The following is a 25,605-nucleotide window of genomic DNA, read 5'->3' on the forward strand; positions in this document are numbered from 1 at the left end:
CTGCCCATACCATAACCCCACCGCCCCCATAGGGCACTCTGTTCACAACGCTTACCGCTCGTCCACACGACGTCATCTGCCCTGTACAGTGAAACCGGGAATTCATCCGTGAAGAGCACACTTCTCCAGGGTGCCAGATGCCAATGAAGGTGAGCACTTACCCACTGAAGTCAGTTACGACGCCGAACTACAGTCAGGTCAACACCCTGGTGAGGACGACGAGCACGCAGATTACTTTCCCTGACAGTTTGTGCAGAAATGTTTTTGTTGTGCAAACCCAGTTTCATCAGCTGTCCAGGTGGCTGGTCTCAGACGATCCAGCAGGTGAAGAAGCCGAATGTGGAGGTCATGGGCTGTTGTGAAGTTATAATTACTTACATTTGCTTCTGTCCTAGTATTTATGTGAGCCATCTTCCTGAAGCAACTTTAGAGCCTTGGGTCGAAGAGCTTTATGGGAGTTTTGATAACCACTCGATCGGAAGTCTGCATTTCGGTTCATTTGAAGGGCCAACTAGAGGGCTGAAAAGGCACTACCCTCGCTCAAAGTTGAATTGGAACAACACTCCGATCTCGATGTGGCTCACAGGATCACACAAAGTGGAGGGGAGGGGGGTGGGGGGTATTGGGATTGAGCCCGTGAGTCCTCTATCTCCTATGACAACAGGCACATCTCCGATTTAGTCGTTGTTTTCAAAGTTGCCAAAATGCCACATGCTGGACGGTTTTAACCAAAAATAAAATTAAAATAAATAAATCCATACTTAATAGTGATTCTAACAATCCACCCTAATAAATATAGTACATTGCCAAAACAAACAAAAAAACTCCCACTTCTTCCTTCTTTTAGTTCTCCATATCTCACTCCTCAGGCTCTATGACCTGAGAAGGTGGTACGGCTTTTGCTAATATTCCATGTAACTCCTTTGCTGTGAAATCTTTCAGCCACAGGAACCACTCTGCCGCAATCACAATGATTTCAATCTTCCTAGATATTTTCTCCACCTTAGCAGTGCCATTTATCACCATTGCGATAAAGTCCACCTTCTTAACCTTTCAAATGTCAGGATCCTGCTGGTGAAAGGCAACCCCTGCAGCCTGCAGTGAAGGCCTATCCACCACCATGGACTCTTCAGGAGCACCATTCAAACCCTCAACTCTTTTAACCACTGCTGCATAGGAAATGCTCTGTACAATCCTAACTTTGGCTACCTCATTTTCTTTCACCCTTGTCGGGCATTCAAAAGACGCTACCATGGTTCCTACCACAATTGCAACATTTCACTTTTTCATCACTTTTATAACACATTAAATTATATTTTCCACAACTTGGACATCTCGGTTTCTCCCTTCTGCAAACCCTTGACACATTACCAAAAGCTTTACAGTGATCACACTGCATTGGTCTTGGGATAAATGCTCTGACTTTAGTTTATATACGCCAACTGCACTTGAGTAGGGAGAGAGTCCATATCAAAAAACAAAAGAACAGATAAACTCTTCACTTTTTCATCATTCACCACTACATTCATCCGACGTGCATCAATCACTCCAAAATTATCTCTTTAACATCAACTTCCCACGAGACGCCAGATATTACCCCCTTGAGGGGTGCCCTGTTCCGAAGACACACACGACACGTCAAACTTTTCAAATCGGGAGAGCCGCAACACACGTTCCTTCTGATCCGCAGAAGCACAAAAAATCTAAACAAGCCCGCCTCTCGTGATCCTCACATCCTTCACTTTACCCATCACTCTCTCCACCAGTTTGGATATCTAAAATGGGTTCTTCAAGATTGGTATTTCATTAAGCTGCTCCTCATTAACAAACCTTACTCCTACAAGATATATAGGGACATTCTCCGCACTGTACTCTACTTTTCTCCTTTTTCCATTCTTTTGAACAATACTCCAATCCTCCTTGATTCTACCGCCATTAGATTCACAATCCACTTCATCGTCCGACTCCGCCATCTTTTTGAATATGTTGTACGCTCAACTGTCCTTCCCGCGTTGTCTATCTTCAAATGATCTTCCCCTCTGACGCTATTTACTCTGAACTTTAACCTTTGACCTCCCACCCTGAACTTTGATCCTGAGTGTACCAAGGGGTCAATTCAGTATGCCTCAATATTTAGAATGCTGAAGATGGAAATATAACGTATAGAGCTGGCACGTTTCCAAATGTTACATGACAGTACAGAAGGTATGGCCTTCATTTCTATCTGATCTGATTTAATGTTACGCTAATAGAGATCCTATTAAATTACTATAGGGGCTATGTCATGAACCCTCAAAGTTCCATAATGGTGTAAAAATGGCAGCCATCTGTCAGGGAGACATCCAAAACCAATCTAATTGGAATTAATGGCAGTAGAGTCATAGGTGCATTTCCTGTTTTTACTTATGCAGGGAAACAAAAGTTAAGGCCGTGAGATGATGTACTGTCATATAATTATAAATACAATTTATTTGGGTTTTATACAAATGTTCTGTATAAATAGCCTCTAAAATATATGTAAACAAACCATAAATGTCTGATTTTCTTTTCTTGGAAAGCTCTGAGTGCTATTATATGATACAATATCAGTACTTGTTGCATTTACAACTTGTCTAAGTCCTATCATCAACTGATTTTGAGCCAGTGTACGGCTGTGGATTGAATGTATTGTTTGAATGGAATGTTGGCATATTGGCAGTTAATTAAAAAAAAATATGGAATCATTCCTCTAAAACTGGCTAGCTAGATAACACGCATATAGTGCAGATTAATTCTTCACTATCATTGTTTTACACTATGTTATCACAGCACTGGCTAACCATGGATGACCAACTCCCTGACCAACATCATCAACATGGCTGACCTTTGCCACATCATAAGAAGGTTAATGTCCATTCTAGTATTCTAATTCCTAATTCTATGGTTATGCCTTCCTGAATAAGTATTTGGTATTGTTGTGCTTATATTTCTCCAGATCTTCCATTGCAGCATGTTCAGTCTGCTACCCATCTGCTTCCAACACTTGAACAGAACTGTCACCGACAGAGTGGGTGGCTGAGAGTTGATATTGGATTACTCTAGTGCTACTTCAATAGAAAATAACATATGGGGCTTTGGGATTTGTCTTCACAACATTGGTAGCCAACCCTGCAGGCTTTTCAAGAGCTGCAGGCTTTTGTTCTTGATCTAAAATACATGTTTAAAATCAAGAGTCTTGATGATTCAATACAATTGTGTTAATACTGCTGGACTGGAATAAAAGCCTGCATACAGTGAACAGTAGCCCGCCCTCCAATACTAGGTTTGGTGAATATTGCCTTACCATACTGTGGTGAAGCTGCTTGTAAGAACTTGTAACCAAATTGCCTGGGTTTATTACAGTACCTCACGTGTTTTTGTCTATTCCAGGACGTGATGTCAATACGGTACCAGAGTTCTACTTTGGGGAGACGGCAGTGGTCTCCAGTGGGGAGGTGATCATACCCGCCCCCAGACACTAGGGGGAGCTCTGGTGGCCTGTCCTATGGGGTCATGGGTCCTGTGTCCATATGGGAGCAGCCTGGGGAGGAAGGTGACATGAGGTAGCCAGGGTCGAACTCTTCCTCCCAGTTCCTGGTTCTCTCAGCTGTGACATGGGACTGGCAGCGTCTGCAGGTGTACTGGTGTCATCGATTGGCAAGCTGGCAACAACATGAAGGTCCAGGAATCAGAGGAGAATCATCTGTAGACAAAACTTGAATAAAAACAATTCTATCCACAGCTGGGTTTGTGTATGCTTATTATCTTATGTTCTATAAGCAAAACACTTTGGATGTCAAGATTTCACATTGCAGCCAAACCCCTCATAATGGAAGTCGATTACTTGTGAAGTCTGTTCTGATTCTGTGAAGAACAAACCTCATGTTTACTGTTATGACAAAGGGGGAAGTCTGACACATATCATTGCCTTGTTTAGGCCCACTTTATTAGTTACATCAGTCTAGATCTTGCTGCAGGGTACAGATTTTGGCAGGACACACATGCACCTGCTACTACCCTCTGACAGTATGTAGGACACACACACACTATTGGATTTTATGGCCCTAGTACTTGTTACCTTTAACTGTCTTAACAGCTTCTGTCTCATAGACTTGCTTTGCTTCATCGACTAAGCTTTAAAAAAAAAAAAAAATGTTCCTCCACCTAACTGAGAGCTTGGCAGTGTCTTTATTAGGCTACATAAACTCTGCCAAAATCTAATAGTGATTTCTCCCCCCAATTTATTTTATTGATCTTGTCACCCTTCCAAGGATAGCATTTCTAAACTACTCCGAGTAACTACTTGAACACACACATACACACACCTGGGCAAACATTCCTTGAGGGAAGTCATCAATCAGTTTTATGGGCTTCTCTGGGAAAGTTCCTCTCCTCCCTCAGGCACTCGCTTCTCCGCCCTCCCTTCATCCCTCCATCATCCATCCTCTTTTATTTCATGCTTTCCATCTGTATCTGCTCTAGTTCATCTGCTAAGTTACTACTAACTACCGCATGTAAGCGCTATCCCCTACTATAATAATATGCCATTTAGCAGACGCATTTATCCAAAGCGACTTACAGTCATGTGCGCATACATTTTTACGTATGGGTGGTCCCGGGGATCGAACCCACTACCCTGGCGTTACAAGCGCCATGCTCTACCCATTGAGCTACAGAGGACCATATTAGCCTATGTGGTTCAAAGATTTTTCCATAGCACGTTTGGAAAACGAGAACAAATATTGCTACAGTAGATTGAAGTCTTCAAAAGCAAGATGAACTTATCGGTAATTGAGGCCACTTTGTCTCAATTGTCTGTATCTTCAAATGCCTGCCAGTAATGAACTTGAAACGCCAAACGGACTCCCCCTGCACTGTATCACTGTGCAGATGTGCGTTGAAGCTGAGAGGCGGCAGCGTCTTGACGTCAGGACCGGACTGGATGGGACGCCCCGCTACGGAGGCGGGCTGCAGCGAGTTGGATCTCCACACCCGGCACAGCACAGCACGGCGGGATAACTGTCAACTTGTTGCGCCCCTATATTAATAAAGACCGCATCCCCTATATTAATAAATACCGCATGAGCCACGGCGAGCGAAGGGAGGTCAAGCATTGAGACGCACATGGTGAGTGTTCTCATATTTTGTATTTGTATGTATATATTTATTTCTTGCTGTGGCTTCTTTCTCACGAAGTTGGTGGACCTGATTTAAATTTAGAATAGAAGGACTATAAGCAATGACAAGTTGATTAGTTGGACCCGGTGAGAGTGCCAAAGTTCGCGCTGCAAGTGCTCTATACTCACTCTCCATGGGGTAGGTAAGCTTTACAGTCGGCGTTTTGTATCAAACGGATTATTTACACATTTGTTATTGAAGATTGATTTGATATACACCTGTTCTCTTCATGGGAATATAGCCTAGGTCTAAATCTGAATAGGCTAGTGGTATTGCTCAAAATTGTGAATTAAATTAGCCTGTGACCATTTTTATTAGAAGATTATTCTATGATTGTAGCCTATTTTGTTTATTTAATATCTGAATATCCTAACCTAAGGTAATACATATTTTGCGTTTAGTAAATGTTACAATTCTTTAAAAACCCTGTTGAGTTAGTAGGGAGAGTTTAATTATGAAAAAAAATATTTTGGAAGTATTAGATTGAGAATCATTTAAAGAGATTTGTCAATAATATCTTTAGGACTATCTGATATCTAAGTAATCAAGTGGATGAATTGTATTAAGCAGTCCACCACCACCTTTTAAGACAAACACAGGCCATCATTGGCACATGCAATTGGGCTCTCGTTTATTTCTGTTACAATTAAATTGAACATAATTAAATCAAATAATAATAATAATAATAATAATAATAATAATAATAATAATAATAATTAATATTATTATTATTATTATGCCTATAGGGCATATCGCATATCCCTCTTGAAAACAGAGATAGGCCTATGGGCCTGTGTATTTCTACAGCCAATTTCATGACGAGGGACAACAGCAATGATAAATATACTTATTTAAAGAAAATAAAACGAAAATGACCAGAAACATCATAACACTTAAATGCGTATATAATCATCCAAACAACCTAGCATTTTAATAGTGTAGAATACTTCGGGTTTCGTCTCTGCAAGATGCAGCAAATTGAGCATAATTACTGGAGTGGGCAATTATAGACAATTTGTGTTAAATGAACCAATCCAACAAATGTTCTTTGAAGGGCGTTTCATTTATACACCCTTTTGTCTAAGCCAAGGTGCACCCCAGGGTAAAACTCTGGTTTCAAATTATTGAATTAAGATAGTAGAACATTGAAGGATATAGCCAACATACTCTTTTTAATAATTTTCCTAAAATAATCTTAATTGCCTAGGTTGGCTATTACATTATCATGCAATTTATTAATATAAAAATCTGAATACTAATAGCAATACTTTTATTAGTAACAATAATTAATAAGAATACATTTTTGCAACAAAAAAAGACTCCATTAGGTTTTTATGTTATTTTTTTCTAATGAGAAAAACGGTAATTCGAAACGCCTATGGTCTATCGAATTGTCTCCAATATTTTTCGTTTAGTGAGTTCCAGGTCAACACAGGCTGCCCATATCTCAAGAGATTTTATCTCAGTTCCTGACTCCATGAACAATGCTTCGAGGGGGATTTAATTAACATGTTCATATAATCTTGTCATAATCTTCGGTCAGTTGAATTTAAATCAAACTAAATTGCATACCTCCAATTCTTCTTCTGCATGCTTTGACTTGATTTATTTAGGCATGTTCTAAATCTAAGTCAATGGGTGGTCAAAATATACTTTTCTAGGATTCTGTTTCTCGTTTCTCTGTGACTTGCAATTAATGACCATGAATTCCAAAATGATATGTCTTCCACTTAGTAAAATGGGCTTCACTTTCATTTCGCCCAAGGATGTTTTTGCCATTACTTGAAGATGAAATCACGGACAAGGATTTCATGTCCATCTGTTTTTCAATATCGACATTGAAGCGAAACCTCCATGGGTTAGAGCATTGCCAACTTGTGTGATAGCTTATGAACTAGCGTGGGAAAATAAAACAGTGAAACTGGGAGAAATAGCCTTGCTTCCTTTAGGGCATGTGTTTTCTTATTCAACCCTGAAATATGTCGAAGCTGAGGTGTCTGACCTGTATGAAAAGGCTTTTCCATTTATAAGGAATCTCTGTTGTGTCGCTCCATTTCTCTTCCTGACTTTAGGCCGAGGGGCTCCCGTAGAAGGGGTTAGCTGCGCGTTGGAGGTGCGAACCTGAGGGACAGGACAGGGGCCTTTAGCTAAAGATATGAGCGGCAGCAGCGATAATCCATTCTGTGCAGGCTGTCAGTTGCACCTCCCTCACCGCCCCACTAAAATTAGATTATTACACCTAAAACAGAGCTCTTGGAATCTGCTCCGTGTGGAATATCACGCTGGGTAGCAGCAGAAGCAGGCAGGAATGCGGTTGGGGAATACAGGGTGGTGTACATAGCGTTTCTCTTCTCCTCGTCCCGGGTCTCTATGCCCAGTGTTATGTTTCGGACGGGCTAAGGACAATTGGAAATTAACAAATGTGTTACTTGTCAGCTGTGATAACATGCCCAAACAGGTGTCAGGTTCAGTTTCACAGTGGGAGAGTGGTAGGACATGTAATTAATCAGATAGACTGTATTTAACGGTCATTAATGCATGGCCGAGGCTTAAAAACAGGATGCATATTGTTATGGGCTCTTGAAAGAAGTAATCCACTGTGGACCAGTGTTGTTTGAGCTGAACATAGCAGGCCTATACTTCTTAGCCTAGGCCTCCTCTGTTCTTTTCATTTCCTCATGGAATTTTACTAAGCAGCTTTCTTTCCACCTTTTGCTATAGCTACTTAGCCAGTCTAATATAAGTGCATCAGACAACCATATCATATACAGCACAATAATTACATTATTTCATAACATACTGTATTTAAAGCACACCGTCTCCTCTGCCTCCATATTGCATGTTGAATTCCTTGGTAATGGTGAGATATGTGCTATTAGGTTGTGGCTGGGCCGGGGAATAGCTAAATCGTGCTCTACACTGCTACCCATGACGAGGAATTTTAAAACGTGTGAGACAGGCCAAATCCAGCTCATCTGCTCCCGATACACCGCCCCAAAAGACACAGATTTAGACCGCAGAGTGTAACGGAGGCAAGGGGGTCTGACAGGTAACAGAAGGCATCATCCTCCTTTCGCACTTCATCTTATGATCCCTCTTAATAATGTCATATTCTCCATTTATTAGCCATTCTTCCTTCACACCTTCTAGTCCCACTTTAACCCTCTCCAAAGCACCTTCCTATCCCCCTCCTGTCTCTTATCTTATTCTCTTTAATATGTCACCTTCTTACTCTTGTATCGTCCTCTTTTCCCCTACTTTCATCACCTTCTTACCCGTTTCTAACTCCCCTCTTACCACCCTATGTAATGATATCCCCGTCGAAGAGCCCTCATACCCGCTGTATCTTTCTCCACTTATTTTACCCCTATTGTCACCCTCATAGGCACCTCTTACAACACCCTGCTATCCAGTCTTATCGCTCTCTTAACACCCCTAGTATATATTCTTATTTTCCAAACACCAAAACACCACCTTCCTACATGTTGAGAGAATACACAGTAGGAAAGCATTTTAAGAATTGGCGGCAGCAGTGGGATTTTACTGAGCAGACTGTTCGACCCAAAAGCGCTACTTTTTAAACTCCTCACACCTTTGGACCTAAGTACGAAGGAACTAAAAATTATACAACGCGTCTTAGAGTAGATTGCTCCAGAAGGCTTACGGTGAGAACATGAGCAGAAGGCTCTCCTGTTAGCTAGCTCCCACCATGTTAGACTATGCTGTAAACATGCCCCAGGTTGTCATCAAGTATTTTTCCAGACCTTCTCCAGCCAAACATAGCTGAGCCCACCGACTGCTGCTGCTTTTAAAGACCATGCATAGCCTACTGCCTCCCTCCAGAGATATAATTGACCTCACTTAAACCCTATTTGCTCAAGTAAGCTTTTTGAAAAGTTAGATCATAGTTATCAAAAACTTTTTGACAAATGGTTTTGATATGTAAGTATGCACAAAGTATTCACACCCCTTGACTTTTTCCACATTTTGTTGTGTTACAGCCTGAACTTAACATTTATTAAATTGAGATTTTGTGTCACTGGCCTGCACACAATACCCCATAATGTCAAAGTGGAATTATGTTTTTACAAATTTTTACCAATTTATACAAACTGAAAAGCTGAATTGTCTTGAGTCAATAAGTATTCAACCCCTTTGTTATGGCAAGCCAAAATAAGTTCAGGAGTAAAAATGTGCTTAACAAGTCACATAATAAGTTGCATGGACTCTGTGTGCAATAATAGTATTTAACATGATTTGTGAATGACTAGCTCATCTCTGTACCGCACACATACAATTATCTGTACGGTCTCTCAGTCGAGCAGTGAATTCCAAACACAGATTAAACCACAAAGACCAGGGAGGTTTTCCAATGCCTCGCAAAGAAGGGCACCTATTAGTAGATGGGTAAAAAGTAGACATTGAATATCCCTTTAAGCATGGTGAAGTTATTAATTACACTTTGGATGGTGTATCACTACAAAGATACAGGCATCCTTCCTAACTCAGTTACCAGAGAGGAAGGAAACAGGGATTTCATCATGAGGCCAATGGTGACTTTAAAACAGTTACAGAGTTTAATGGCTGTGATAGGAGATAACTGAGGATGGATCAACAACATTGTAGTTCTACACAATACTAACCTAAATGACAGAGTGAATAGAAGGAAGCCTGTACAAAATACAAATATTCCAAATCATACATCCAATTTGCAATAAGGCACTAAAGTAAAACTGCAAAAAATGTGGCAAAGAAATTACCTTTATGTCCTGAATACAAAGCGTTATGTTTGGGGCAAATCCAACACAACAAATCACTGAGTACCAATCTTCATATTTTCAAGCATGGTGGTGGCTGCATCATGTTATGAGTATGCTTGCTATCGGCAAGGACTAGGGAGTTTTTTTTTTATAGAGCAAAGCACAGGCAAAATCCTAGAGGAAAACCTGATTCAGTCTGCTTTCCAACAGACAGTGAGAGACAAATTCACCTTTCAGCAGGACAATAACCTAAAACACAAGGCCAAATATAGTTGCTTACCAAGATGACATCAACTGTTCCTGAGTGGCCTAATTACAGTTGTGACTTAAATCGGCATGAAAATCTATGGCAAGACTTGAAAATGGCTGTCTAGCATTGATCAACAACCAACTTGACAGAGCTTGAACATTTTTTAAAAGAATAATGTGAAAATACTGTACAATCCAGGTGTGCAAAGCTCTTAGAGACTTACCCAGAAAGACTCTCAGCTGTAAATGCTGCCAAAGGGGTGTGAATACTTATGTAAATAAGGTATTTCTGTATTTCATTTTCAATACATTAGCTTACATTTCTAAAAACATGTTTACACTTTGTCATTATGGGATATTGTGTGTTGATGGGTGAGAGAAAAAATCAATTTAATCTGTTTTGAATTCAGGCTGTAACACAACAAAATGTGGAATAAGTCAAGGGGTATCAATACTTTCTGAAGGCACTGTATGTGATGCGCAAAGATAGTATGGAAAACCGTTATTCCTGTGATTCTCCATTAAAGGTTATTGTAGTGGATGGATATGCGTATATATGTTGTCCAGTATGAGGGATATGAGTGTTCTTCCTCTCTTCTTCTTGTCTTTAAAACTGAAGGGGGTCGATTAAATAGGAATGCCACTCATCCACCATGTTCTTCCGGCATGCCAGGCGTGTGAATTTATGGAAAGCAACGGAGAAAAACCGTTGAAACGGTATCCGGTGGCTGGGTTACATCCCTGGTGCCAGACTGGTGATCTGGTTTCGGAGCGGGGGTCTGCATTTGGCCTGGGGGAACGGTTGGCGGTGAGTAGCACTTTAAAGAGCCCTGTGGTCTTCTCTGAAGAGCTTCCATCTATCATGTAGTTTGTAATTGGGGCTACAGTATGTTTAATTAGCGACTGAGACAAGTGCAAATCGCGCCATGGGGAACGGCAAGCAACCCCCCCAGCGCCTTGGCCTGTATCCTTACCCCTCTTATCCCCCTTACCCACCAACCACATCTTGTCTGAATTTCAGACATCCCCCCTTCACCACACAACCCCCTTCCATGAATTCCCCTAACCCTCACTTTACCCTCATTATATACATGTGGTTCCCAAACTGTGGGTCGGAACCCGCGGTGGATGGATTACATTTTTCTTGTATTATTTTAAAAATATAAACTTTTTTGGGATGGAAAAACTCTTTCAGTGTAAACTTAAATGATTTAAACCAAATATAAAGTATGTAGAAACAATAATGGACCTATATATTTTAAAATATGCCTATAATCTTCGAGAACTTTAAACAACAAAATATAAGCTAGACAGTCAGGTCCCCATTGATTTTGTTATAATGTTTGAGCATAAGAACACAGCATTAGCCATGTCACAATGCCTAGAATTGCAGTAAATTAGCTTAAAAACGGATACAAAAATGCTCAGCTCCATGGTGTATAGAATTGCAGGAAAATAGCTTTAAAACTAAAAAATGTATCTCCACTGCCAAGATGATATTTTTGACTTATTCTTTGGTCTGTGTATGTTTTTTCAAAAATCAACCCTTATGGTGGGTTGCGACTCAAAAGGCACCTCAATTGGTGGGTCACGAAGCAAAAAGATTTGGGAACCCCTGTATATACCGTCCCTTCCCCCTAGCCCTGACTATACAGTACCTACCAGACACCCCCTCCCCCTCCCGCGAAACCCTGACGCCGATCAATTAATGAGGCTCAGTTTTTAGCGGGCCGTTCGGGTTCCCAGCTGGATATGTCGCAACACGTGTGGAATTCTCAGGGGGCGCACACCGGACCTCTGGAATGCGGTGCGGCGGGACAGGGGCCGCAGTCGGACCGCTCGTCACCTCAGCCGCCGGCCGTGGCGTTTCCAATAACGACACCCCAAAACATACGCCTGATACGCCTCATCTGCCCGATCCCACAGAGCTAGGTAAGGACGGTCCACTTTTGAGGCACAGGGGAATCATTACTCATTTTGGGGGGTCAGTTGAGTAATATAGGTTGTTTTAGTTGCCGACACTCATTGTAACCCCCCCAGACCCATTTATAGTGCTGTGGTCCTAAGGGAAGCCTCAAGTTTCGGGCTGTGGTCTAATTGAGTGGGATGACTAGCCCTGGGAGGCTCCCAACTCTTCTCCTCTCCTCTCTCCTCTCCTACGGGGTTGGTTTATACAGGCCTGCTGACTGTGCTGTCAGTGTCAAACGCTTGTTAGGACATCATCAATCTAGACACAGTTAGAGATATTCCCAGAACAGAACGAAGGGCGCAGGTGATAGAGAGAGAGAGAGAGAGCGAAAGGGGAGGATAGAAGGAGAGAGAGAAGAACTGCATAGTAGACAGACATTTACAGAGAAAGAGAGAGGAGGGCCTGGAGAAGAGATGGATCCTAACAATGTGCGTCTTTATAAGTTTCTTGGTGTGAAGTGAAGTGTTGGGTGGGATCCTTGCTCGCTCAACCCATCCGTGTGAGCTCATATAAAACCGCTAAGTTTGTTGTCGTAGATCATGTTGTCAAGAAAAGTAGACGCATTGTTCGCACATGTCTGCAGGCGTAAATGAAGTAACCTTCTTTGGTATCACTATCAATTCTTGACAGACTAATATATTTAGTACATCACCAGCCGTCTTACGAGGGAAGGAAATCTGTTCACACCGTGGACGTACATAAGTGTGTTTGTCTTCTCACAGGAAGTGACTGTACAGGGGCTTTAAGCCGAACACGCAGTTCTCGCGTTCTCTTCCACTCTAAGCTCTTTCTTTCTCACATCCTCTCTCTCTCCTTCCATTTCTCTCCACACATTCGGTTCTCGAAAACTCGGGTTCTTGCCCTTGTGCGTTGAGTAGAGCGGAGTGGAGCAGAGTGGCGGTAGAAGGATTTGAAAGGAGGACCATAAAGATGATGGATGCTGCCCAGCTTGTGTTTTCAGACCCAGCTGTTTTTTGTCATCAAGGACAGACCTGCTAGTTTTCTATACGCTCTCATCCATCTCATCCATACAATCATCCAAAACTCACAGAAAGAGGCCTGGTTAAGGGAGGAGGTAGATTTGGTTGGATTATGTGAGGGATGTTAAATGTTCAAGGTGGTGGCGCGAACTGGTGTGTTTTTAATAAAGGCACAGGTGGTCTCTCTACCTCAGAAGCCCCCTCCCTTTGGCTCCAACCACAAGTCATATAAATCCGTCAGTATCTTTTCCTTTTATGATTTCACCCCGTCGCTTTATCCCCTAAAATATTTTCTTTTTGAATGTTCTCCCACAGGCTCGATGACATGATGTTCCTGCCCGTCTCCCCTCCCCCCTCCTTCTCCCTCCCTTTTCTCCTACTTCTCCTCACTTTCCTCCCTTCTTCCCTCCTTTCCCGTTCACTCTCTCACTCCCCTCTGAGCTGGACTTCTCCCCATGACCCCTGCTACCACCTGGATGGGCGTCCGCGACACTGCCTGTCGGAATTCATCAATGCCGCCTACGGTGTCCCTGTCAGTGCCGCCCACTCCCTCCGAGGACCTCCTGACCAAAATGCTGTTAATGTCAGCTCCCTCACGGACCTCCACAACCCCTACAACCTGACCTGCTGGACAGCCCAGGTGGGAGGCCCCGATAATGGGGACTGGGTTCTCACCCTCCCCCTGGGCCGGCGCTTCGAGGTCACCTACATCAGCCTGCAGTTCTGCCAGCAGGGGGAGCCGTCGGATCCGGTCTCCATCTCTGTGCTCAAATCCATGGACCACGGGCGCACCTGGAGGCCCATGCAGCATTACTCCAGCGACTGCCTCGGGAGGTTTGGGCTCCAGGCCCAGACGGTGGCCCAGACCAGACACCAGGAGACCGAGCCTCTATGCTCAGATCCCCGGCCTCTGCAGAGGCACCGGGGTGGCATGGTGCTGGCCTTCTCCACCCTGGATGGAAGGCCCTCCTCCCCAGACTTTGACTACAGCCCCACCCTGCAGGACTGGGTGACGGCCACGGACATACGGGTGGTCTTCCACCAGATGACCCAGTTCCAGCAGACCAAGTTGGGGAGTTCGGAGGATAGGGGGGTGGGTGAGGGATTGGGAGCAGGTAGTGGGGTTCTGAGGTGGAGAGTGGGGTCGAAGAATGAAGCTGTGGTGGGTCAGGTGAATGGGGACAACAACGCTTGGGGGTTTGTGGAGAAGGATATGAAAAAGACAGAAAAACAAGGGAGGAGCAGAGGAGAGAAAATGGACAAATCCGGGCGGAGGGGTCACAATAAAGGGTCGGGGGGTCAGGGAGAGGACGGACACAATGTGACCCGGAAGGATTTAGAACGAGACACTCAGGAAATGGACACCTCCAAGAGAGGGAACGGTAAAGGAAAAGGGCGTGGCCGCAAAAGGGAGGGGGGCCACCATTGGAGTCCGTGCCAGGAAGGCGGCGTCTGTGATTGGACAATCGAGGGCCAGGGGCGGGACAATAAGAGGCGGGAACTGAGGAGGAGGAGAAACAACAATCGGAACTCCAAAGCGAGAGCGAATCAGAATCTCCAGCTAGCTCCTCCCTCCCCACTGATCTCCGCCCCCCCTGTCAGGCCCCCCCTGGCCCTCTCGGACCTGCAGGTGGGTGGCAGGTGTAAGTGTAACGGGCATGCCTCGCGGTGTCGTCATGATGACACGGGACGGGCGGTGTGTGTGTGTGAGCACCACACAGCGGGGGCAGACTGCGACGTATGTGAGGACTTCTACTATGACAGGCCCTGGCAACGAGCCACGCCCAGTCAGCCACACCCGTGCGTCCGTGAGTCACACCCCCCCCATTACTGTGTGTTTGTTTGTGCGTCTGCATGTGTGCGTGCATGTCTGTGTGTAATGAGTGCATATTGGATCATGGATGTAAACTTTTACTACCTTTACTGAAATTAATTCACTCCCCCCACCCCCCCCACCCTCTCTCCTACCCCCAGCATGTGAGTGTAACGGCCACTCCTCTAAGTGTCGGTTCAGCATGGAGGTGTTCCAACAGTCGGGCCGGCGCAGCGGGGGGGTGTGTCTGAAGTGTCGGCATCATACAGCAGGACGCCACTGCCAGTACTGTCAGAACGGATACGCCCGCGACCACGGCAAGCTCCCCAACCACCACAAGGCCTGCCAATGTCAGTCAGAGAGAGGGAGAGAGAGAGAGAGAGAGAGAGAGAGAGAGAGAGAGAGAGAGAGAGAGAGAGAGAGAGAGAGAGAGAGAGAGAGTGTGTGTGTGTGTGTGTGTGTGCGTGTGTGTGTGTGCGTGAGCAATAAAGGTGTCTGTATTAGGTCGCACTGACCAGCTGTGTATCTTATCCATGCAGACGTGTGTGTGTGTCCAAGTGTGTGTGCATATGCATCTGTTAGGATATCTGTTTCTCTTTGTGTATCTGCCAGTCTAAAGGGTTTGTCTACATGTGTCTGTGTTCCAGCCTCCTCAGTGTTTATGAGGTGGTTACATTGTGACATAGGACAGTTATTCCTGTTAGGGTTACAAACATACCCTTTATGCTTGACTGGATCTAGTGTCTATGTTGTTACCACTGGCTAGAATCCATACTGACTTTTGACCTTTGACTGGTCACATGTCCCAAGTGACTGTGACACTCTGGCATGCTCATTGGGCGGTTGACCTAAGTCCTAATATAACCACTGTTAATGGTGTGTGGTTAGGTCATGCACACGACACATGCAGGTGTGTGTGTGATTGAGTGTGTGTTGTACAAGTGCAAGGGGGTTTCAGTTAAAGCAATATTGGAGAACTTGAGCTGGATATTTTAGCCTGGATTCTAGTCTGTTTCAGCTCTGGCCAACTCCTTACGGAGTGATTCCTCACTAAACCAGGACAAAAAAATACCATGATTTTTTTTTACATTTCACGAAATTTTATCCATAGAATGGTCCTTTGGAGGAAGGCTTGTTGACATATATTTCACATTTGTATCTAAAAGCATGATTGAGAAATAATTATTCAAAGTTGGCATATTTATGACATTTTGGCCTTACCCAGACCTCCTTCAAGACTCCATAATGTTTCATCTGTAGATGCTACAAAGCAAGAAACATTGTCATATAGGCTTTACAGCTTGCTCTGTAATAGGAGTAGCATTCTTATTTCAATAGCATTTTTTAAAAAACATTAATTTAGGAATATTGAAAAATATAAACATGAATATTGAAAATATACCATTTTAGATTTGGCAAATTGCTCAATATATTGTTGAACATAATATACTCTACGGGCATACAGTTGAAGTCGGAAGTTTACATACACTTAGGTTGGAGTCATTAAAACTTGTTTTTCAACCACTCCACTCATTTCTTGTTAACAAACTATAGTTTTGGAAAGTCGGTTGGGATATCTACTTTGTGCATGACACAGGTCATTTTTCCAACAATTGTTTACAGACAGATTATTTCACTTATAATTCACTGTATCACAATTCCAGTGGGTCAGAAGTTTACATATACTAAGTTGACAGTGCCTTTAAACAGCTTGGAAAATTCCAGAAAATGATGTCATGGCTTTAGAAGTGTCTGATAGGCTAATTGACATCATTTGAGTCAATTGGAGGTGTACCTGTGGATGTATTTCAAGGCCTACCTTCAAACTCTGTGCCTCTTTGCTTGACATCATGGGAAAATCAAAAGAAATCAGCCAAGACCTCAGAAAAAAATTGTAGACCTCCACAAGTCTGGTTCATCCTTGGGAGCAATTTCCAAACGCCTGAAGGCACCACGTTCATCTGTACAAACAATAGTACGCAAGTATAAACACTATGGGACCATGCAGCCGTCATACCGCTCAGGAAGGAGACGTGTTCTGTCTCCTAGAGATGAACGTACTTTGGTGCGAAAATTGCAAATCAATCCCAGAACAACAGCAAAGGACCTTGTGAAGATGCTGGAGGAAACAGGTACAAAAGTATCTATATCCACAGTAAAACGAGTCCTATATCGACATAACCTGAAAGGCCACTCAGCAAGGAAGAAGCCACTGCTCCAAAACCGCCATAAAAAAGCCAGACTACGGTTTGCAACTGCACATGGGGACAAAGATCGTACTTTTTGGAGAAATGTCCTCTGGTCTGATGAAACAAACACAGAACTGTTTGGCCATAATGACCATCGTTATGTTTGGAGGAAAAAGGGGAACGCTTGCAAGCCGAAGAACACCATCCTGACCGGGAAGCATGGGGGTGGCAGCATCATGCTGCAGGAGGGACTTGTGCACTTCACAAAATAGATGGCATCATGAGGAAGGAAAATTATGTGGATATATTGAAGCAACATCTCAAGACATCAGTCAGGAAGTTAAAGCTTGGTCGCAAATGGGTCTTCCAAATGGACAATGACCCCAAGCATACTTCCAAAGTTGTGGCAAAATGGCTTAAGGACAACAAAGTCAAGGTATTGGAGTGGCCATCACAAAGCGCTGACCTCAATCCTATTGAACATTTGTGGGCAGAACTGAAAAAGCATGTGCTAGCAAGGAGGCCTACAAACCTGACTCAGTTACACCAGCTCTGTCAGGAGGAAACTGAGTTTAAATGTATTTGGCTAAGGTGTATGTACACTTCCGACTTCAACTGTATCAAAGTTCCAGAGTGGGATCTCTGCTACTTTTAGAGGTAAGATCCAATTTGTAAGCATTACCAACAGCGGGAATGTGAAAATGGATTCAAAATGGTCGCCCTCTGCTGGTGATTTGCAGGATGTGCAATGATTCAAGTAAAAATTTGGGCTGTGATTGGTTACATTGCCTACTATGCCAATTTCTCTGTATAAAATGGGCCATAACTTTAACACTAGCAGAGATCCCACTCTGGAACTTTGATATGCCCTCAGAGTATATTATGTTCAACAATATATTGAGAAATGTGCCAAGTCAAAATATTTGTTTTTTCAATATTCATGTTATATTTTTCAATATTCATAAATTCATGTATTTTTTTATTGAAATCAAAATACTACTCATATTACAGAGCAAGTGGTAAAGCTTCATATGACACAATGTTTTGCTTTGTAGCACCTACAGATTAAACATTATAGAGTCCTAAAGGAGGCCTGGGTAAGGCCAAAATACCATAAATATACAATACAATAGAACTTTATTGTCCATTAGTTACACAGAACAACTGAAATGTGTCTTCTGCTCCATTCTCAATCCACCCCAGATTTCTCAAGTATGCTTTTAGATAGAAATGTTAAATATATGTCAACAAGCCTTCCTCCAAAGGACCATTCTGTGGATTACATTTCGTGAAAACCCCCAAATCATGTAATTGTTTTGTCTTGATTTCGTGAGGAATCGCTCTATGGTATTGTCATGCCATGTTTGGCGTTACAAGGAGTTGAGAATGGAGCAGAAACAGACTGGCACCCAAAGCTATAGATATTTATAGGCTATAGCGATGTAACTTATCTCAGTTCTATTAGTGCTATTTATTTGTCATAATAATATGTGATTTAATAATCAATGATAGACAAATCAACCATGTTTATTTGATCAATGTTCAGGTCAAGTCAACCTTTTTCCAAGCCTAGTGATTTACACCTTAGTGACTTGCCTGTAAAGCTAATTATTTAAAGGTGTTTGGAGTAGCTGTAAGGGTTTGTATAAACTACCTTACTGGAGGAAAAACAGACCTACTAAAGAATGGCTTCCTCTTTCTCTGTGCCCTTTGTATAATCCCAACTCAACCGCCTCTCTCTCTCTCTCTCACTCTCTCTCTCTCTCTCTCTCTCTCTCTCTCTCTCTCTCTCTCTCTCTCTCTCTCTCTCTCTCTCTCTCTCTCTCTCTCTCTCTCTCTCTCTCTCTTCTCTCTCTCTCTCTCTGTCTCTCTCTCTCTCTGTCTCTCTCTCTCTCTCTCTGTCTCTCTCTCTCTCTCTCTCTGTCTCTCTCTCTCTCTCTCTCTCTGTCTCTCTCTCTCTGTCTCTCTCTCTCTGTCTCTCTCTCTCTCTCTCTCTCTCTCTCTCTCTCTCTCTCTCTCTCTCTCTCTCTCTCTCTCTCTCTCTCTCTCTCTCTCTCTCTCTCTGTCTCTCTCTCTTTCTTCTAAAGTGTTTAGTCATTCATTGTATCCTCTCCTTCTATAGCCCTTTCCTTATTCTGTCATCTTGAATCTGTTTCCCCTTCATCTCTCCCTCTCTCTGTATTCATTTTCTCTCTCTCTCTCTCTCTCTCTCTCTCTCTCTCTCTCTCTCTCTCTCTCTCTCTCTCTCTCTCTCTCTCTCTCTCTCTCTCTCTCTCTCTCTCTCTCTCTCAAATTCAAAGCCTGATTAGCATGAAAGGAGCCAATGTTACAAATCATGCAATGCTGTCTAGTTTTTTTGTCGCATTAGCATTAATCTATTTCTTTCTCTCCTCCCATCCTTCATCCTCTCTGTCTCTCTCAGTGTGTCAGTGTCACCCTATGGGTGCTGTGGGTCGCTGGTGTAACCAGACATCAGGACAGTGTTTGTGTCGGGATGGGGTAACAGGACTGAAGTGCAACCGCTGCGCCCCTGGCTACAAACAGGGGCGCTCCCCCCTCCGGCCCTGCATCCGTAAGTCAACTGTACCTACCTATTCTGTCTGGAAACTGGCCTCCATGTAGGGCCAGACAATATGTTTCTAATGGGGATTCTTGAAAGAATGTGATTGTCCTGGAGCTTTGGAACCAAAATGTGACACGTGTTACTGCATAGTTTTTGGTTTATGTGGACTGGCCAACTAAGCCCAACTACAGAATTTCATAGTCACTTGAGTCTTACTCCCTTGGGGTTTTGGTTTCCAATAGCAAATTAATCTCATTGTAACTCGTGATGTGAAACTCAATGACCCTTTATCTGCCCCCCTCTCTCTCTCTCTCTCTCTCTCTCTCTCTCTCTCTCTCTCTCTCTCCTCTCCCCTCTCTCCCCCCCTCTCTCTCTCTCTCTCTCTCTCTCTCTCTCTCTCTCTCTCTCTCTCTCTCTCTCTCTCTCTCTCTCTCTCTCTCTCTCTCTCTCTCAACATTTGTTTTTTAATCAAAGCCTTTATCAAACCTGTACAAAAGGAGCCACCCTCGGCTGTCAAATATCTGTATTAATTTGTCCAAATCGCCCTGGGTCCTCCCTCCTCTAACTTCCAACAATGTTAGTTTTACTGTTTCCACAACAGTGCTAATCTAGGGAGCGCTTAAGGCCTCTATGAGCAGGCCTTATCTCTCACTGATCCTAGATCAGCTCGACTGGGATCTTAAACACTTTAGCCTCTACACTCCTGCAGTCGTGGCTTTGCTTTTTCGAACCGTTAATCCATGTGTGTTTCTGCGTCTAATCGCGGGATTGCCGACAACCACACATGGATTGGCCCGGGCAGCGACACTTTCTAAGCCCTAATCAGGTGACATGGGTCTGGGCTTCGCACCTGTCGCGCGCCCCTCAAAGCGCTCCCCCCTCCAGACTCATAACTCTTCCTGTGAAAGGAGTGAGTGAAAGAAAACCTTGTTTGTTTTTACTACTGAACCCATCTTATGGCTATCTATAGCCTCTCTCTCTCTCTCTCTCTCTCTCTCTCTCTCTCTCTCTCTCTCTCTCTCTCTCTCTCTCTCTCTCTCTCTCTCTCCCCTCGTCCACCAAAAGCCAGTTGAGACCTCAGCCACAGGAAGCTAACTCGCCCTTAAAGCTAAAGTCATCGTCGGAAAATGAGCCAGGGCTGTATAATTAGCAGGTTGCTGATCTGGGTTTTGAGGTGGCCACAACAGTTGTCTGGACAGAAAGGCTAGGACATGTATTGAGGTCCCACACAGACGTATGCACACACACACAGATGAACACACAAACACAGATGTATGCACACACACAAATGCACTCTCACACATGCGGGCATTCACACACTGGAGGAGTCATCCCCAGGTCATGCAACTCTGACCACCATTGCATGTCTTGAGTATGTGAGCATACGCACGCACGCACGTGCATGTGCCAACCCACAATATGATTAATCCCAATCCCAGTTCAGAACTAACTCTAACTCTGACACACTCATCCTCCACCCTCCACTCTCCTGCATGGCTTTTTTGGGGGGGGCTCCTACCCCAGTCAGCTGGGATGGGGTGTAGGGTGTCATTGACTGGCCCAGTTGTGTCAGAGAGGACAGGGACACAGGACAGAGTGAGGGACAGGGTAATATATGGTCGGCCCCCGAAGCCACACACACGTACTTAAAGCCAGGATAATATATGGATAGCCCAGCAAGTGCACCCACACACAGGGACACACATGCAGTCAAGCACACAAACACGTAAGGGTAAAATATGTTTAGTCCAGGTGTACATGTGGTAGACTTTCACTTATAGGGTCATAAAGGTGACATTAGACAGACAGACAACCAGAGAGACAGACCTGTGGTATGACTATACTCTGATGCATCTTTATGGGTAATGTTAGCCAGAGACAAAAACTCTGAAAAACCCATTTTGCTCCAGAGTGAGTTTGTGTGTTTGTGTGTGTGGCTAGTCACAGGGGTGGATTTCTGACTCTTTGAGGACCACACACACACCAAATCATCCTGACACACACTCATCTTCCACATGGGAATTCCACATGCACCGACAGGCATTCACGCATAGCACACATATTCACATTCTCTCCCATTCGACACACACACACAACCTGTCACTTATAGTACACAAAGACATGTCTGTATAAGCAGGTTCAAGTTAAAAGGCATTGTATTCACACCCTGTCCCTGTCTATTCTCAACTTTCACCTCTATATGACATACAACATGTCCTCCCGAGTGGCGCAGTGGTCTAAGGCACTAGAGATCCTGGTTCGAATCCAGGCTCTGTCGTAGCCGGCCGCGACCGGGAGACCCATGGGGGGGCGCACAAGATGTCCAGTGTAGGGGAGGGAATGGCCGGCAGGGATGTAGCTCAGTTGGTAGAGCATGGCATTTGCAACGCCAGGGTTGTGGGTTCGATTCCCATGGGGGGCCAGTATGAATAAAAAAATAAAATAATGTATGCACTCACTAACTATAAGTCGCTCTGGATAAGAGCGTCTGCTAAAATGTAAATGTGATGTGTTTGTTTTTATCCATAGGAATCCAGGAGGTGACAGCCCCCACCACACCTGTGTACCAGCCCCAGTACAGCATAGGTGAGCAGAGTTTGGATTGAGAATGAAAACACTATTGCAAGTCTCAACACTATCTTCTATGTTGAACTGTAATATTCGGCCACAATTTCAGTGGTCCGCAACCCTGGACCTGGGGAGTTACAGGGTGCACAGGCTTTTGTTTCAGCCCAGCACTTTCACACCTGATCAAAATCCTGATCAGTGATGAATTAACTGATTCAAGCATTTTAGAACAAAATAACTGTAACTCTTCTGGTCTAGAGTTGGTGACTGATAACTTCACAATTTGATAGACGCTGTACCTTCTGTGAGTCTCAGCTGTTGTAATCTACTGGACTGGTAGCTGTCTAGCTCCCCCTAGTGGTGATAGGGGGATGTTTAACCTATTGCTGGACTCAAGAGGGGCATCTGTTAGACATAAGATACTGTGATGACAAATAGAAGCAGGGCATATTGTAATTAGTGGTACAGACATGTGTCGCTGTGAGATGCTCTCTCTCATTCAATACATTCTCTCTCTCTCTCCCTCTCTCTCTCCCTTTCTCTCCCACTCGTTCTCTTGTCCCCCCTCAACCTCCCCCCGCTCTCTCTCTCTCAGATGAAGAGTGTGTATCGTATTGCCAGCCATCGCTGGTTAAAGTGAGGATGAACCTGGAGACGTACTGTCTAAAGGACTTTGGTAAGACCTGTAAAGTACAATGACTTTGGCATGACTGCAGAATACAATGGAAAGTAAGCAATTCTCTCTCTCTCTCTCTCTCTCTCTCTCTCTCTCTCTCTCTCTCTCTCTCTCTCTCTCTCTCTCTCTCTCTCTCTCTCTCTCTCTCTCTCTCTCTCCCCCAGTCCTGAAGCTACAGGTCAGAGGGATGGAGCGTTCAGGCCCCTGGTGGCAGTTCTCCGTCTGGATCCAGACCGTGTTCCGTACGGGGTCTTCCTCCCGTGTTCGCAGGGGCCCTCAGGCACTCTGGGTTCCCGACCGTGACCTGGGCTGCGGCTGCCCCGCCCTCCAGGTGGGCCGCACCTTCCTGCTGATCGGGGCCGAGGGGCGGGGGCGGAACTGGGGCCCAGAGGAGAGACGGCTGGTCGCCGATAGATCCACACTGGCTCTCCAGTGGAGGGAGCACTGGAACCCCAAACTGAGAGGGTTCAGGGGGCAGGACAAGAGGGGCCGCTGCCCCCCAAAATTGCCCGGGGGTGTCGACCCCCACGGGGGCCACTCAAAGCACCATCACTCAGAGTACACCCCACCTCACCTTGTGACAGAGAAAGAGACAGAGGTCAAGGTGCACCCACACACACATTCACATTCACACAAACCCTCAGATTCTGTGAAAGACACGGAAGAGGAGGCAGAGAACTCTGTGGCGCTGGACACACACACTCAGACACAGTCCTCCTCACACCACAGACCTGAACCATCACAATCCCAGGAACAGCAACAGGAACAGACTCCATCCCCCTCCACACCCAGTCTCATATGTTCCACCCAGACCCCTGTCTGAAATGCAGGAGGAAAAAGAGAGAGAAAGAACAAGGGATGAAGAAATGAAGAAATATAGTCAAGCAGATGGGATATAGCCCTTTGCAGTTCTTCTCATAAGGAGAGGGGGCTGTGATGAATGGAGATGGGAGAGAGGGAACGAGTGCCCTCTGTCAGACTGTATAAGCACTGGGTTTCCACTGTCCAGAGAAATGGAGGGATGATCAGTTGTTCCCACCATCTTTCCCTTCAACTTCCAATGAGGAGATGAGAGAGGGAGCAGGTTGGTCATCGGTTCAGAAATCAAACATCCAGGTGCTTGAACTAAAAATGGAATCATTGAAAAAAGGGCTCAGACGTTGCCATTACAATGTTTTTCTACTGAATCGGCTTAGTATTGTTGAAAGTGAATGATCACTGTAAAAGTGGCAATAGATGTTTTTTATTGCATTATATAAAGTAAAATGTTTTCTTAAAAAAGTATCTGAAATGTATTTATGCTTAGAAACCTTTAGGTATATTTTAGGCAAGAATAGATCAAGGGTGCTTCATTCTTTTATTTTTTGATGGATCACGGACACAATAAATGTATAGTAAACTGACATACTGTATATATATTTATTTATGTCAATACAGTATGGGCAATATGTGTCCCAAAGTATACACTACTACTAATAATAATTTATTCAACTTCTATAGTGCTTTCATTATGTCTCACCGGCGCCTTGCCACCGCACCGTCTGACTGTAACTTCTCTGTAGCTGTTGACTCTCTAACCCTCTACCTCTCAATTACCATAGAGATGAAAATAAAGGTATTTTTCATGTAATACAGTACTGTACAAATACTGTATACAACTGACTGTCCTATTTTTTGCTTGTAACACCACTTCAGTTGAGGGTTGAGAGTTGGCAGATACACAACACTGGGTCAACTGACACAAAGTTATGTTCACTGAGGCACATTTCCCATGGGTTGAGCAATGCAACCATATTTTAAGAAACTGAAACCAACGAACTGCCATTTAGAGGAAAGCTGAGTCGCTCTAAGATAGAATATGACTCTCAGATAGAGCATGAATCCTACCGCAGACATTTAGAACTAGAGATATAGATCTAAAAAGCATTTGTCAAATGTGATGTCATGCATTCTGTTTTGGTCTGGAAAATACATATAGCACCACAGCCCTGGGGAAAGGGTGAGGAGGGGTGAGGAGGGGAAGGGTTGGGGGTCGGGGGGGGTAAGGGTAAGGGGGTGTGAGGAGGGAGACAGATGAGGGAGCTCCCAATTGTCAGGTGTCATGTTGTTGTTATAGCTTTGTGTGGGTGATTGGTTGGCCCATGTTATGATGTAGCCTATGATTGGTTGGCCCATGTTATGATGTAGCCTGTGATTGGTTGGCCCATGCTATGATTTAGCGTGTGATTGGGGGTTGGCCCATGTTGTGATGTAGCCTGTGATTGGTTGGCCCATGTTGTAATGTAGCCTGTGATTGGTTGGCCCATGTTGTGATGTAGCCTGTGATTGGTTGGCCCATGTTGTGATGTAGCCTGTGATTGGTTGGCCCATGTTGTGATGTAGCCTGTGATTGAAAATAAAATGAGGAGAAAAATAGCCTTGCTGACTGATGACCTCTCTAGGGGACCACACACAGGGTGTGGGTGTGTGTGTGCGTGTGTGTGTGTGTGCGTGGAGAAGATGAGAGTGTGAATGCAAGACAGAGAGAAAGAAAAAGAGAGAGCGAGGGAGCGGGGGAGAGAGAGAGGGGGGGTTGGGTGAGAGAGAGAGGGAGAGAGGGGGTTGGGCGAGAGAGAGAGAGAGAGAGAGAGAGAGAGAGAGAG

The 25,605-nt window shown here is 44.3% G+C and overlaps 1 protein-coding gene across 3 annotated transcripts; it reads left to right on the forward strand.

Moving 5' to 3' along the window:
• The first annotated feature begins 5,015 nt into the window (after positions 1-5,015).
• On the forward strand, positions 5,016-24,366 carry LOC121572112 (netrin-3-like). Of its 3 annotated transcripts, none has more exons than XM_041884030.1 (7): positions 5,016-5,145; positions 13,470-14,962; positions 15,129-15,317; positions 19,579-19,728; positions 22,249-22,305; positions 22,883-22,963; positions 23,128-24,366. In XM_041884030.1, the coding sequence occupies exons 2-7, from the start codon at positions 13,480-13,482 to the stop codon at positions 23,784-23,786; spliced, it is 2,619 nt and encodes an 872-aa protein (XP_041739964.1). In that variant the 5' UTR covers positions 5,016-5,145; positions 13,470-13,479; the 3' UTR covers positions 23,787-24,366. The 3 variants fall into 3 exon arrangements, with proteins under 3 accessions (XP_041739964.1, XP_041739966.1, XP_041739965.1); XM_041884031.2 differs by lacking the exon at positions 5,016-5,145 and adding an exon at positions 11,706-12,137; XM_041884032.1 differs by lacking the exon at positions 15,129-15,317.
• The last annotated feature ends 1,239 nt before the right edge of the window (positions 24,367-25,605 follow it).

This window comes from Coregonus clupeaformis, unplaced genomic scaffold (genome assembly GCF_020615455.1).
Source record: "Coregonus clupeaformis isolate EN_2021a unplaced genomic scaffold, ASM2061545v1 scaf3117, whole genome shotgun sequence".
In the NCBI taxonomy this organism is placed as follows: Eukaryota; Metazoa; Chordata; class Actinopteri; order Salmoniformes; family Salmonidae; genus Coregonus; species Coregonus clupeaformis.

Excerpts from the sequence above, each read along its gene's own strand:
- LOC121572112 (XM_041884030.1), top strand. The coding sequence starts at position 13,480 with ATGATGTTCCTGCCCGTCTCCCCTCCCCCCTCCTTCTCCCTCCCTTTT. Across the intron at positions 19,729-22,248 it reads CCCCCTCCGGCCCTGCATCC|GAATCCAGGAGGTGACAGCC; the intron begins GTAAGTCAACTG and ends TTTTATCCATAG. Across the intron at positions 22,964-23,127 it reads GTACTGTCTAAAGGACTTTG|TCCTGAAGCTACAGGTCAGA; the intron begins GTAAGACCTGTA and ends TCTCTCCCCCAG.